This window comes from Myotis brandtii, unplaced genomic scaffold (genome assembly GCF_000412655.1).
Source record: "Myotis brandtii unplaced genomic scaffold, ASM41265v1 scaffold923, whole genome shotgun sequence".
In the NCBI taxonomy this organism is placed as follows: domain Eukaryota; kingdom Metazoa; phylum Chordata; class Mammalia; order Chiroptera; family Vespertilionidae; genus Myotis; species Myotis brandtii.
Window position 1 is genome coordinate 1565623 of NW_005371804.1, and position 14876 is coordinate 1580498.

Sequence of the window (14876 nt, forward strand, 5' to 3'; positions counted from 1 at the left end):
CATCTTACACCAAGTATTTGACTACTGAGATATTCTTTAAAAACCTGTTTACTGAATAAAGCAATAAACTTGTCTTTCATTATTTTACTTCTTAACGCTTAAAATAGTTACACGAGTGGAAGCATATTTTATTTTTTGACCACCAAAATAAACTCTTTCCGCCTAATGCTTTTAAGATACAGTATAAAAAGTAATAGAAAAACCAGAACTGCATTATAAATGTTTTTGGTTCAAAATTTTATTTGAAGTCTTACGTTCCTTGCCTAGACAAAAATGTGAACTAACAAGACAAACCACTGGCAATTCTTAAAATCTAACAGATTCGCAGCGCCTATATTTAGATCAAAAATATCTTACTGGTCAACTTTATTTAAAAAACCTCAAAAAAGTGGCATAAAGGTTCAAGTCCTAGGATACTGAATTTACAATGCCAAGATACTGTGTGTCGTGGATTTATTAGATACTCAAACAGCCATAAGTAATGATTACTCTGAGGGAAACTGTCTTCTACTGAAGAGATAGCTACCAAGGTGTTCAGAGTAAGAAATACCACATCATACAGGGAATGAACTCAATGGACAATAATTCATCCTAATGTTTGACATTAAATTGTATGCTTTAGTTTTGTCTCTAAAATGCAGACTTCTTTAAGAAAATATAAAGATTGTAATAATCATTAATTGTAACTTAATTTTATTTTCCTTTCACCATCAAATTTAAGAACAGAAACAGGAAGTAACCACTCAAATATTTTGGGACTTTTGAGTTTTCAAATCCTATATAATAAAAGGCTAATATGCAAATCGACCAAACAGAGGAAAGACTGTGCGCTCCCACAGGGGGAGTGCTGTTCAGCCAGAAGTCAGGCTCACGGGGAGCGGGCCTAAGCTGTCAATTGGACATCCCCCGAGGGCTCCTGGACTGCAAGAGGGTGCAGGCTGGCCTGAGGGACCCCCCCTCAAGTGCACAAATTTCGTGCACCGGGCCGCTAGTGAAAAAATAAAACGCAAAATTTCATATGTAATTTACATAATGTACAAAGTCAATTAGTATTTTATAAAAATGTTTGTGTTTCAAATAAAAAGACTGTCCTTCCTACCTTTGGTCTGGAATGTGGGTAATGAGGTTGATAAGGACAGTTCTTTTCTGCTACAGCACAAATTTAAGTACTCAGCATACTATTTCTTAGTCACAGTAGTTAATTTTTCTTTTTTGAAAGAATAGCTTGTAAAAAAAATTAATAAACTTGGTAGTCTTAATCCACATCACTACCTTAAAAGGATTTTGTAGATTCCCCAATTTTTCTACTTTTATATATCTGACCACCCCACACAAGTAAAATAAAAATTGTACCTTTTGAAACAGCCCCTAGAACTTTGGATAACACCTATAGAAAACCAAAAAATCTCAAACCCTATGGGCCAAAAAGAAGTTAAAAAAAAACCACAAAAACTAATTTTGGACCCTTGATAGTACTTAAACAGCCGTTTAGGAAATGCTAAGCAGTGACTTGAAGCAAAACGGTTTCACCACGTGAACGCTTTACCACGATAAACTCCAACCAATTCTAACAGAACTTATCACAAGACAAAGAGGTAGGAAACTGTATACTGTCAATATCATTTTTGAAAAGTATGTGGAGACTGCAGTGTGCTGTTTCTCCCTTTGCTTCACGTCTCTGGAAGTGAATGGTAATTCAGGATTCAGAGCCCCTGGGCTGACGCTATGTAAATATAGGTCCTGACCTTTTTGTTATACTAATATTAATTTCAAAATTAGTGCCACGTTATCTTTGTCCCAAATACACTCAGATTTTCAATTTGTGGCAGCATAAGCCAGAGGAAACCAAACATCTAAGTCCTTCCAGTGCTGGACTGAACTTGCACTGTGATGTGGACACAGCACAGCAGCAATCTGATCACAACACGTGTCCCCACTGAAACCTTTGTAAACTGACCTTAGGGGCCTTCCGGAAATCTTAATATTTTCATCTCCCAAGTCTTCCAGCAATAATTACACTAAGTGACCCAAGAGAAAGTTTTTATTTTATAAAAATCTAAGTATTACTATTGCTGATTTAAATTTCTCACAATTTTCATACGAAAAATTCTACATGACCACAAAATGCCAAATATTTTTATCAAGTGTCAGGATAACTTCTTAAAGTTGAGGTTTATCACTTCTTTATTGCTAGAGTATTCTAAAGACCTAAATCAACACTGCAAACTACTCCACTTCTTCCAGATAAGTTTTGGACTTAAGAACATGGCTGAGATTTAACTAGAACTTATGTGTCTGATATAATTAAAAGCAGAAATCCTTTAATAGTATTTCACTAGCTGCAAATCAGTAAGAAAACAAAACCACCTCAAATGAAAGATTATACTGACACTGTGGAATGAGGAACCATGCAAACAACCAAGACCAATCAATTTCAACATTAATGAAGTCTTGTCCTGTGACTGTAAGGTCCAGAAGCACAGTATTTTTTAAGTGTTTTCCTAAGTTGAGTAGACATTAGTAATTAATGTCAGTTTACCTCCAACTTATACTCAAGAATAACAATTTCCAACCTTTATTATTTTTTTGTAAAAAATATTTTTGTTTTATATGACACATTTCACAACTTAGGCTGAAATCTGGAGACTGCTCCCATTTCGTTATAGGGAAAAAGGGGAGGTCTTTTAATTATGGGTTTGTTCGTGACTCCAAAGACTAAAGGCGGTCTTGAATGTCCTATGGCAAAGTTTACACATAAACTGGCGTTTAAATGTGATCGCTGAAAGGGGCGGGGCATGGTAAAAAAGTGTGTCTGATTCTTGGGGCACAAACAGTTTCTCCGTGGCCGGAGCTGCATTTTCAGGCAGACCTGTTGGACTGTCAGGCTCCAGGGGCTGGATCTTGGGCAGCGGCGGTGGTGGGGGCAGAGGTGGCGGCGACGGAGAGTTTGTGGGAACAGGGCACACTTCAGATTCTTTATGCGCTGAGTCCTCTGTAGCCTGAGACATATGGGACTGGAAGTGACTCCAGAGCCGGAAATTGGTGCGAAAAGCTTTGTTGCAAACGTGACAGATGAATGGTTTCACAGAACACAAGAGCTCCTGGTGCCGCTCCAGTTGCTTGTGCGAGGTGAACGTCTTGCCACATTTCTCACAGGGCCACAGGCCCGGGTCCTTGCTGGAAGCTGCTTCTTTCGGAGCTGTGCTGGCCTCAGGCGCCACTTCCTCAGCTTCCTCCACAGGCTCCTCTTTGACTTGGATCTTCAGTTGCTTCGAAAGGCTAAGGTCTTCGGGAAGACAGGAGGAATCTTCCGAATCGAAGTTGACTTGCTCTGAACAGTCACTGAACGCATTGTCATCTTTTGGTGTGACCACGTGGTTTGCTTTCTGAGGTTCGGGCTGGGCCTGGGGCTTGGAGGAGCCGGTGACTTCACCGTTGTGGTCCTGGATGGGTAAGGAGAAGTTTTCGGCTGGAGCCATGGTGTTCTGATTGTGGACTTCGACTTGGTGCCGCCAGATGCTGAAGGAGGACTTGAAGGTACGCATGCACTCGAGGCACGTCAGCTTCTTGTACTCACACTTGCTCTCGTGCTCGTGCTTGAGCTCGGGCGAAAAGAACCTAAGGCTGCAGTAGGGGCACACGGTGGCGTTCCGGCACAGTCGCTCGTGGCTGCCTTGCTCTAGGAGAGAAGAGAGCTTAGCGTTACAGAGGCGGCACTGGAAAACCTCCTTGCTCGCTACCGGACCGTCAAGAGCGAGAGCTTTCGGCTTAGCGACCTTGTGTCCTCCAAGAGGCTTCTCTCCGGGGTGCATCTTTATGTGCTGTTTGAACTGAGAGAGAAAGCGATAGGCCTTTCCACAGTAAGTACAAATGTACACGCCTTTGGCTCGTGACCTCAAGTTCCTCTTGATGACTTGAGCTGGGGAACTACTCTGCCCCTGAAAACCGGGCTTGCTGCGCCTCAACTTAATGATCAGGGCCTTCTTAATCTCTCTCTCTCTCACTATGTCAATCAGCTTTCTTTGGAACTTTTCATCCAGAACGGCATGTGAACTAGAGGCTGGTGACGGGTTCTTCACTATGCCGTGCTGGGTCTGACAGTGGGTCCACACCTTGAAGTTTGTGTGAAACCGCTTGTGACAGATGTCGCAAGCGTAGGGCTTTTCTGGGTTGTGGTACATGTTAATGTGCCGGTGAAGACCTGCTGTTGATCTAAAGATCTTAAGGCAATGTTTGCATTTAAATTTTTTGTTTGGTCTTGTTCCCTCCAACTCACCAAATTCATCTTTGCTCAAGTCAGAATCTGGAAAATCTGCTTTGAGTGTAGGGCTTGAGCCTTCCTCGAGATTATCTTCTGACACCAGAGAGCCGTGCTCGTCCACCTTTAACTTCTTCAAGGGCAGTCTTCGATCCGCCTGGAACCTCCTTTTTGCTGGGAGTCTGCTCATGTCTTTTTGGTCATCTTCTGTTTTCAGAGGAAGGTCTCTCGAGCTGGATGCTGCCGCGGCGGCATCTCCCACAGTGACCCGAATGATGTCGGAGGGATCCGCCGATGGGCTGCGGGGCTCCGTCTTGACTCGAACCTCAGCAACAGGGGGTGCACCCTCCCTCTCTGTGGACTGAGAAGCACTGAAGGACCGGAGGCGGTGTGGCTGTGCGGCTGGAGTCCCATCTTCTGGGGTTGGTTTTTCACTACCCTCTTTTAAAGATGACTTTTGAGATAAAGCACAAAACACATTCCCTGGTGCATCGCTTTGCACTGCAGACGACCCCTGGGAAGATTTCAAATCTATTGAGGGTGAGTAGACAGGAACCTGGCTGTCCATCGACAGTGACCGTCGCAGGAGACTCTTAACAAGCGGGCCACTTCTGTCAATGCTTTGGTTTGCAGAAGCAGACCCACTGGACGGGATCACCAAGCCCAACTTTGAGTAGTACAACAAGTTTCTGTCCTCGCCCGGGCCATTTCCTCTGTTAGTTTCTTTCAATAGATAGGGAGTCTCTGATGAGCTTCGAAGAGACAGAACAGGTGGCCGGGGCCTTTTCAGAGCCAGCTCTATAGCTTTTCCTTTGGGCAGCTGACTGCTTCCACTTGGTTTGTCATCCACTGCCTCTCTGTCTTGCAGAGGTGCGGAAGACAGGACTGCATTCCTTTTCCCCAGGCTGCTTCTGTTAGTATCATCCAAAGATCCAGAACACTCAAGAGACTTTGTGTATCCCACAGAACCATCTTTTGGCCAACTCTTTTCAGTCAATGACAAATCGTGAAGTGGTTCAACTGGTTTGGAAACCTGTGGCTTACTGGCATTGGCCTTGACTGCAATGTTTGGGGAGGGCTGGGAAGTATGGCTTATATCGGGCGGACTTTGACTAACGGTTTTCCCTTGTGCCTCGTTCCTGCTTTGACAGACAATGACACTTCTCTTTTGAGAACTGTTTTCATCATGTTCCACGAATATTCTTTTTCTGTTGGGACACATTGGAAAGGGTGCTTGAGGTGTTTTAGAAACGATGTTAGTCAGAAAGGAAATCCCGAGGCTGTAGCCTAGTTCTTGCACAGCAGCAAGGCTGCCTTTCTCGACAAACAAAGATGAGGAATAAATGTAGTTCAAAACGTTATCAAAAGTATCTGGTTCACAAAAGTCAAGCTGGAATACAGTTTGCAACTCATTCTCCTTATTTGTGAATAAACTATGAAAATATTCACTGCTAGCAGCCAAGACATTTTTGTGAGCTCGAAATTTCTGGTCTCCAACAATCAGAAGCACATCACACAACTGTCCTTTGAGGCGTTCCTCATTGAGTGCGCTCAGGAGAGAAATGGCATGCGCTGGGTTGATGTAATGCTGTAATCCCTCCATTGCTTGGGTTTATCTGAAAGACAAAGTATAAAATTATAAACAATGCAGTGAAAAGTTCTCCATCAGGTGAAATGCTCTGTCTTTTCAGAGGTGCCAATATTTAGCAGATTATAGGCACACAAAGCCTTTGTATAGACAATCTTATTTAAATAACATGGAAAATATGAGGAAACAGGTCTCATGGCATAAGTAGATCATCAATTATTAAAATTGAGGGATTTTAGAAACTACAGACTGTAACACAGGCATTTTCATGCCATCAAAAAAGCTGTTAGACCATGGCAAGTATGGAAGGAAGAGATATTTAAAAATAATAGTTTATTATTTAGGGTCCTTATCCATTTCCTGTTTGGTTCTATTCTTATTAGTTCAGAGAAGTTATGATGTACTGAAATACCTGACATCTATAATTCTGAAAGGAATCCTTTTATCACTGTGTCGGGGTTCAGAACGAGTCACCCAAGTTGTGTTTCTGAGGTATGTGGATTATTTTGAGTTAAAGGCAACAGATACCCCAAGAGAAACGTTGCCTTCCGAACAACCTAGAAGAACTGAATTAGGATAACCTTTTTGACTTCTCTATATGGCAGGACAAACTACTAATTACTGTACATCTGCTCTTCTTATCATCCTACAATAAACCCCCTCTCCTCTGAAGCCCCCTGGTGCCTTACATCATCCTTAGTTCAGAATATCACATATACCTCATTTCCCCAGTCTGTCTCTGGACCTCTCATGTATGCAGGGTTCCCATATGTAATTACATTTGGTTATTTGCTCATGTTAATCTGTCTCAGGTGGATTTGATTAGACCAGCCCAGAAAATCTAGAGGGGAAAGTTTCTTCCGCCCCCCACTACTAGATATATTCATTAGCAATGCGATTTAACAATGAGTTGCAAAGTATAGGTCTTACCAGACCGTTAAAAATAGGCATAAATTTGGAAAGTGAAAAATCATTTGCTAATGACTACTGTATCCTAATTACTATTTAACAAAGGTTAGAAATGGTAAAGAATAAAATAATTTGTTCTCTTATGTATGCTAAACACCTTGCAATCTCCTGAATATTATTTTCTTACCAAAATCACAGTCAATAATAGCATAAAGGAAACTTTGACCTGAGTCTAAACTAAATTATTACTAATTCAAAATTAAGGGATTGTATTGGGATTTCTCTGACATTCTTCTCAAATCTAAAGGTGAGACAACCTAGTGGTTGGGTGCAGGCTCTGCCCTAGAAGCTGGGGTTCGAAAGCTGGCTCCTCCCTTGCTGTCAATTAGCCTGATTATCAGGTGCCTTATCTGAAATGGGAGCATGGACCATGCCCTCCTTTAAGGTTGTTGTAAAGATTAGGTGAGCTAGCATCTCATACACAGTAAGGACTAGACCAGGGGTGGGCAAACTTTTTGACTCGAGGGCCACAATGGGTTCTTAAACTGGACCGGAGGGCCGGAACAAAAGCATGGATGGAGTGTTTGTGTGAACTAATATAAATTCAAAGTAAACATCATTACATAAAAGGGTACGGTCTTTTTTTTTTTTTAGTTTTATTCATTTCAAACGGGCCGGATCTGGCCCGCGGGCCGTAGTTTGCCCACGGCTGGACTAGACAAATGATGTGCAATTCATTTTCAGAAATCGCAGGATTAATAGGCATTTAACTCAATATCAAAAAAGAGGGGGCTCACTTGAAACCCACCCATGTTCTGGACAAAGAAAGCCATTTCATAAAGAGATAATGTTACTGTAATACCTCATCTCTCTGGTTTGATTTTATAATGCCATCTTTCTTTAACACATTAAGCGTCCAACCCGTTTTGTCTTCCTGACGGAAAGTATAGTGTCAGTCACCGGTGACTGACTGTTAAAACGTGTTAAAAGACTTATGATATTTATTTTTAATATTAAAATGGATTCAAAGTAATTAAGACTACTTGTGACAGTTTTATCATTCTCTAGAGGGCAAGTTGTGGATGTACCAAACTCCACACCCAGCACATGTGCAGGTTCTCCCCTGGCTTCAAAGGACAAGTCTTTGCAGGTCAACCAGATCTGGGCTCTTCAGAAGAGCCCACAAGAAGAGTCTGGTAAGTCTCCAATCTGGAGCGACCAAGCATCCTATACCATGTCCTTAATATTATTCTGACTCCCTGTTCCGGTGCTGACTCAATTTAACCAACTCAGAGGCATGGCTTTGCTTCCGGGACAAAGCCTGTGGCCTGTCCACCGGGACAAAGCCTGTGGCCTGTCCACAATCACTCACCTCGATCGGACTTGACTGATTTTCGGTTCATTTCTGACTGCCACCATTTCATATCAGTGGTAAATTTTAGTGCTTGTATTTGTGATTGCTTGATAAAGGTATTTTCCCTTCCTTTCCTGTTCTGTTAGCCATCTTAATTTCTCCCTTAGCCCCACTGTACTGTCTTTATAATCACACATCTATTTATGTGCAAAGAAACCTGTCATCCTTTACAGAGGTCAGCATAGAAAGAGATAAGCTTATAATACCACACTTAGCAACTTAGCTGAGTACGGAACAGTTTTTAGTGCTAATGATTTTTGAGAAAGCTGGTTCAGATGTTGCCACAGGGAAAAACAACAGATTAAGAATCAAAAGCTGGGACAAGTATTTTTCAAAGGTGTTTCTTAAAATCAATTTAGTGGTATAAAACTAGTAACAAAATAACTAGAGCAAAGTGAAAAATGTCAGAATGTCTCAAATGTAGTAAGGCTAACTACGGTCTTGTGGAACTTCTGTTTTGCTTCTATGTACACACATCTAAACATGTGAGCAAGTACTGGGTTGGGATGTATAATATACTCCTTCCTGGGGGCCAGAGTCAAGACAGTGTGAAAGAAAGTGCTCTAAGCTAATCAACCTCTGAGCTTCAACAATGCTACTGTGAGAATTAGATGAGAAAGCAGTAATTGTTACCACTTACTCATTCAACAAAATGGCATTTGAGAAGGCTGAAGGTGGTAAGGATGAGCCATGAGGATGGTTACTGAGGAAGAGCATTACAAGCAGAGGGGAGCGTCAGGATAACAGCAGGGATGGAGGTGAGAGCCGAGGGAGGCATGGAGGATGACATCAGAGAAGCATGAGAAGAGGCTGTGCAGGGCTGGGTGGATGCATGGAAGAACTACACTTTTCATTGGGCAGCCATGGGAAGATTCTGAGAAGAGGAATTATGTTTAAAAGGATCGCTCTGGCTACATTGTTGAGAATGGACCATGGAAAGTAAGGAAAGAGTGGAAGCTGGAAGGCCAACTAGAATGCTGCTGCAATGATGCAAGTGAGACATGATGGCAGCCTGGACCAGCTAGGAGTCCACTGCAATGATCCATGTGAGACACTATGGTGCCTGGGCCAAGGTGGTAGCAGGGGAGATAAAGGCAGTCATTAGGAGTTCTAGTGGATTGACTGTAGCGGGTAAGAAGGTGAGCAGTTAAGGATGTCTCCAAGAATTCTGCCAGAACAACTGGAAGGATGCCTGTGCTTGAGATGAAATTTGACAGAAAAATTGGTTCAGATTTTTTTCAAGAATTCAGTTTTGATATATTAAATGTTAGCAGAAATCTATTTATTAATGTACCTTTTACTGGCACCCTTTCCTGCTTCACTTTCCCTATAATCTTTCTTGTGCTTCCTGGGATCACTTCTCAAATAAACTTCCACATCTGAATCCTTGTCCAGAGTCTGCTTTTTGGGGGGGACACATAACAAGACACAATGGAAACTTGAAACTATAGGTATAGGCTGAAGAACTGTGTGAAGACTAAACCGAATGAGATTTTGTCCTTGAACACGAAGCAAATGCTAGTCCACATAGCATCTGCACCCTATTCCTATATGCTAAAAGTCAACATTTTCTCACTTTTCATTGTTCAGAAGTTTTCTTCTTTTGCTTTCTTCAAATTATCATCCCTGTTTTTGTTCTAAGTAAGTACTTCCAATCCCTTGAACCACAGGCTTCTATAATCTATAATAAAAGTATAATATGCGAATTAGACTGGACGAAGCTGGGGCTGCGAGGGAAGCCCGGTCCTGGGTGCCTGCCGGAGGGAAGCTGGTGCTGGCAGCCGGGGGAAGGAAGGCCTACTCTTGCAGGGATTTCATGCATCGAGCCTCTAGTCTTTGAATAAAAACATCTGGTAATTAGGGAACAATAAATCACTCAGAGTTGAGTTGTAAAAGTCATAGTCATTGTCCCTGAAAATTATTTGGGGACTAAAAATTATTTGAGTGTAACCTCCATTTAGAGTTATCAATGAGACTGTTTGCCCAAGAACTGGCTAACTAAGTATGTCCAAATTCCTGATATGCCTGATAAACAAGTCTATAGTGTTTTCCAATCTATTCACTCAAGCACTAATTGAACATTTACTGCCATACATTACTGTAAACATTTTTCATTCGTTAACTCAATATTTACAGCAAAGGCAGTACCCTACACTATAGGTAATAATAGTACCCTACACTACAGGTACTATTATTATCACCACCCCCATTTTATAGATGAGGAAACGCAGGCACAGAGGGATAAGGTACATGCTCAAGGTCACAGACTTACTAGTAAGCAGCAGAGCAGGACCCAGCTTCAGAGGCCACACTCTTAATTCTTACATCACGTACCACTAGTTTCCTCTTTTAACTCTCACATAAACACTTAAGCTAGGCACTGTCATCATCCCTGTTTTACAAATTAGGAAACGGAAGCACTGAGAGGTCAAGTAATGTACCCAGGGTCACCCAGTCAGTTAGTAGTGGGTCTGGAGTCTGGCCCCAGAGTCTGTACTCTTAGTCATCATGTTACATGCTTCTCATAACTGGGCATCCATCTAGTATGTGCCAGAACCAGCTAAACGTGGTAGATATCAATCTGACAAGCATGGACCTGCCTTATGGGCACCTGAAATCTTGCGTGGGAACAGAACAAGTCAATCTGTCATCATGCTCCAATATGCTAAGCACCAGACAGGTACACAGAGTAGAGACAATACAGGTGATGGCACTGATCCAGGTGAGAGGAAAGTCAGAGAAGGCATGCAAGGTAAGAGGCCTCATGAACAATCAGGTGTTAAGAACATGGGAGGAGCCCTGGCCGGTATTCCCAATGGTTAAAGCGTTGGCCCACGAACTGAAGGGTGTCAGGTTTAATTTCTGGTCAAAGGCATGTACCTTGGTTGCAGGTTTGTTCCCTGGTCCCAGTTGGGGCATGTGGGGGAGGTAACCAATCCATGTGTCTCACATCAATGATTCTCTCTCTCTTTCCTGCCTTATCCCTCGCCTCCCTCCCACTAAAAATCAATGGAAAAAAATATTCTCAGGTGAGGATTAACCATCAAAAAAAAAAAAAAAAAAAGAACATGGGAGGAGTCAGGAAAGAAGGGTGAAGGGCACTTCAAGGACAGGAGCAGTATGTCCAACATCATAGGGACAAGACACAGTGGCGGGCTGGAGCAAAGGAAGGACACACATAGGGGAAGGCAGGTGAGTAGGGAAGGCAGGCGATGAGGCTAGAAAGAGGATAGAGGCCTGAGGGCCCTGGGGGCTACACTCGAGGACTGTAAGAGGAGCGTGACCTCTTCCACCTCTCCAGTAGCCCAACACTCTGATGCCTGGAGCAACAGGACAGAGAGCACAGGGCAGGGCAGACCCCTCACAGGTTGAGGCCTTTGCTTTTATCTTTAATTCAATTACTAAAACTGAAAAACAATGGCTCCTTTCCTGGTAGAGCTGCAAACAAGTAACATTTTGAACTTCTGTGTTTTAATGGAACTTAACAACTAAAAATATAAAATGCTATGTTAAAAATGCAGGCAAAAGGGGGGGAGAAACCCACACTGCGAAATGTCATGAAATAATCCAGCAAAACCCTGTGTGGCTGGTGGGTGTGCAGGCTGAATTCTCAAAACCCACTGCGCCTTTTCTGCCTTTCTGCTGTCAGACGAGGCCAGCTTTGTTACTGGATGTACCTTCTCTTCCATAAATCTGCCGGCTTATCACACTCCATTTCTCACCTATGTTTTAATTATGAATAATCAGCCTCTGACTTACAGAAGACAGTGCATCAGTTTAAAAGCTCTATGTATACACATTGCCACTGTACCCACGGCCTGTACCTTTCCCTTTGCTCATCTCTACCTGACTCATCAGTGCAAGTGCTCCTGCTACCAGTCATGGTGGAAAAACCTCTGCACTCTTAAAAGAAAAGTGGGTGAGATGGGAAGAAAAGTCCCCTTTATGAGTGGCAGAAAAGGCTTGGAGGAAATCCCCCAGGAAAACCAGATTCTGAAACAGGGCTGGCTTGCTTACCACTGGGTCCCGTACACAAGTATCTTCCCAACTCTGCCTGAACTGTTTCTATTTCATGCTGTTTCCTGAAATTTCCAAATGAGAGAATCTTTATGGTTAACAAGTCATGGAAAGACTTTCAAATCTGTGTACTTGCCTGAAATCCTGGCATTGCCACCTACTAGATATGTAACCTTGTAAAGATCACTCGACCTTTCTGCGTCCAGTACTAGTGGTTTTCTTAACCTGATGAGCGGGGCTAACACTACCCACCACAAAGGATTTTCATGATGAACAAAAGACACAGTATGTTTGAAAGTTCCTAGTATATATAGTGTTTCCGATAGGCAAGCGCACATTTTATTTCCTTCCTTTCCTGAATGTTTATGTGGGCCTGCTACATGTCACGTATCACAAGAGGTGCTGGTGACGGCAGATGAATGAGCTGGCCGGCTGCCTGCTGCCCAGTAGCACACATTCCTGTCGTGGGACATGCATGATGAAGGACACAAGAAGTGTATAATAATGCTGATTTCAGGAAGCAGTTAATTGGGCCAGGGGTGGGAGGGTGGATGAGTGAACAGGGGGACATCAGGAAGGTTTGGGACTCACAGCTCACTTGACTAGCAGTAACACTCACTTGATTATTAATACAGGTTTTCTACTACTATATATACTAGGTACTTTTCAGAAACACTCATTTGATCCTACCAGGGCTTCAAAACTCCCGAAGGCTTGCCCTGGCCCAAAGCCCTTCATAACTGGATTCCAAAAAATTAATTCATATCAGCACCTCAAATTCCTCAGATACTAAATGCTAAGAGGAGCGGGGAATTCATATTTTAATATAATTTATTTCAATGCAAATAATTTCCTCTTTATACCAAATGTAGAGGAGTTGCAAGGAGTTAAGATTTTTAAGGGGATGGGTGGAATACACAGCATTCTGGGGAATTGAAACAGAAAAAGGGAAGCACATAAGCACTTGGATGAAAAGACACTTGGAGATGAGTAAGGCACTCAGAAAGGAAGATGGGAAGGGACCAAAATAACCTAACTTTCAAGTTTTGGAGACTAAAACTCAGGCTGGCATTAGAGCTAAGGTACATTATAGATCAAATTGGCTCCAAGACTAGCACACAAAACCCTTACTACCAGATTTATAGAGAAATGTCTCTTTATATATTAACCTAGAATTGAATTCTGAGCACAGAATCCTTTGGAATGTTGGGGACTGCTTATATAGTCCTAAAAATGACACTGGAAGAAAAGAGGGAATGCATGTAACAAAAAGCAAACACACAGAGAAACAATGCACTACATTCGACACGCACTCGGGGACAATATAGATATCCAGACATTATTTGAAGCTCCTCCGATTTCAACGCCAGCCTTGCTTATCTGATCCTTCAAGAGAGTAATGTCACTCACTCCCTTGGATCACCTCTCACCACATTTTCAGTCTCTTGAGAAGGTGTAATTTTGATTAAAGGTGTGTTCTCTGCACCTCCAGCTGAATGGCTCTGCTGTAACTCAGTTCAGGGTGAGTGGAGACTCTCTGGTCTTGGCCGCTTAGCAGATACTCCTCCTCCTGCTGCAGGAAGCCCCTTGATTTGGCTTTGGAAGAACTACCCTCGTCCCCCTAAGTACAGTCTGATGCCTGTTCTCCCTTGCTCAGGAGTAAGTACATAACCAAAGCCAAGCTGATTAGAAACGTTCTCTCTGGAACCTGGCCTGAGGAGACAACAAAGGCAGTAAATGATGGAAGCTGATTTATTCAGCAGTGGTCTGGGAGTGCAGCCTGCCAGGGCCTGGCTACACAGATTCCTGCAGTTACATACCATGGTTTTTCTCTTTCCGTCCAATTCTTTAGCTTTTCCTTAAACCTCAAGAGCAACCCTGTATCTTTATAATTCCTTTTTCTATTCAACCCAATCAATCAATCTTTTCCTGTTCTTGTTATTAAATGATGCTAACAACATATTTCATGTGCTATTCATTCTTCCTGTCTTCCCTTCCAAAAGCATGGATAAACTGCGGCTGGACTGAGCTTTCCAAAACAAAGCTTTGATCGTTCATTGATTGAACACATTAAGTATCAGCATTATTAATTCACTCTAACTGAGCTCCTATTAGATGGTAAGATATACCGGAAATACAGGGGTGCACAAAACAGACAAGGCTCCTACTTTCTAGTGAGGTAAATCACATGATAAACAAGGAAACAAAAAAGATGAGTTCAGACTATGCTGTGTTATAACGGAAAGAAATAGGGTGCTTTGACTGAGTAGAGTAACTAGCGATTTGGAGAGGAGGGCAAGGGAATGCCGTGATGTGATATTTGAGCTGAGATGTAAGACCTGAGTGAAAAGAGCCAGACTTGACTTTGTTTAAAAACAAAATAATAAAAACAATGGTTCTCCATTAGGCTAAAAGGCAAGATTTTAAAAACGTGTGCTCCAAGGTTCTGTAAATTTGGTTTCAATCTAGTTTTTAGAATTTTTCCCCCCTTAGTTATCCTGGTGCTAACTTCCTGCTTCAGACACTTCATCTCTGAGACACAACCTGCACATCCTGCTTCTTCTATCACCCACTCCGCAATGCTCTACACCTCATGGAGCCCCCTCCCCAGCTCTCTACTCAGCTCAACATTATCTTTCAAAGCTCAGCTCAAGTTCCAATTAAGCCTTCTGCCATGGGCTGGATTGTGT

At 42.5% G+C, this 14876-nt stretch overlaps 1 protein-coding gene across 6 annotated transcripts in view; it reads right to left on the bottom strand.

Moving 5' to 3' along the window:
- Positions 1-1133: 1133 nt before the first annotated feature.
- The window catches only part of ZBTB21 (zinc finger and BTB domain containing 21), a 16999-nt gene continuing 3256 nt past the window's right edge, over positions 1134-14876 (bottom strand). For 3 of the 6 annotated variants that reach the window (XM_005885700.2, XM_005885702.2, XM_005885699.2), the window contains exon 2: positions 1134-5874. In XM_005885700.2, coding sequence (XP_005885762.1) covers positions 2685-5861 — 3177 coding nt within the window. In that variant the 5' untranslated portion in view covers positions 5862-5874 and the 3' untranslated portion in view covers positions 1134-2684. Of the gene's footprint in view, positions 5875-9745; positions 9764-12186; positions 12252-14876 lie in introns of those variants that run through there. The other 3 variants (XM_014532925.1, XM_005885701.2, XM_014532924.1) reach the window with 3 other exon arrangements.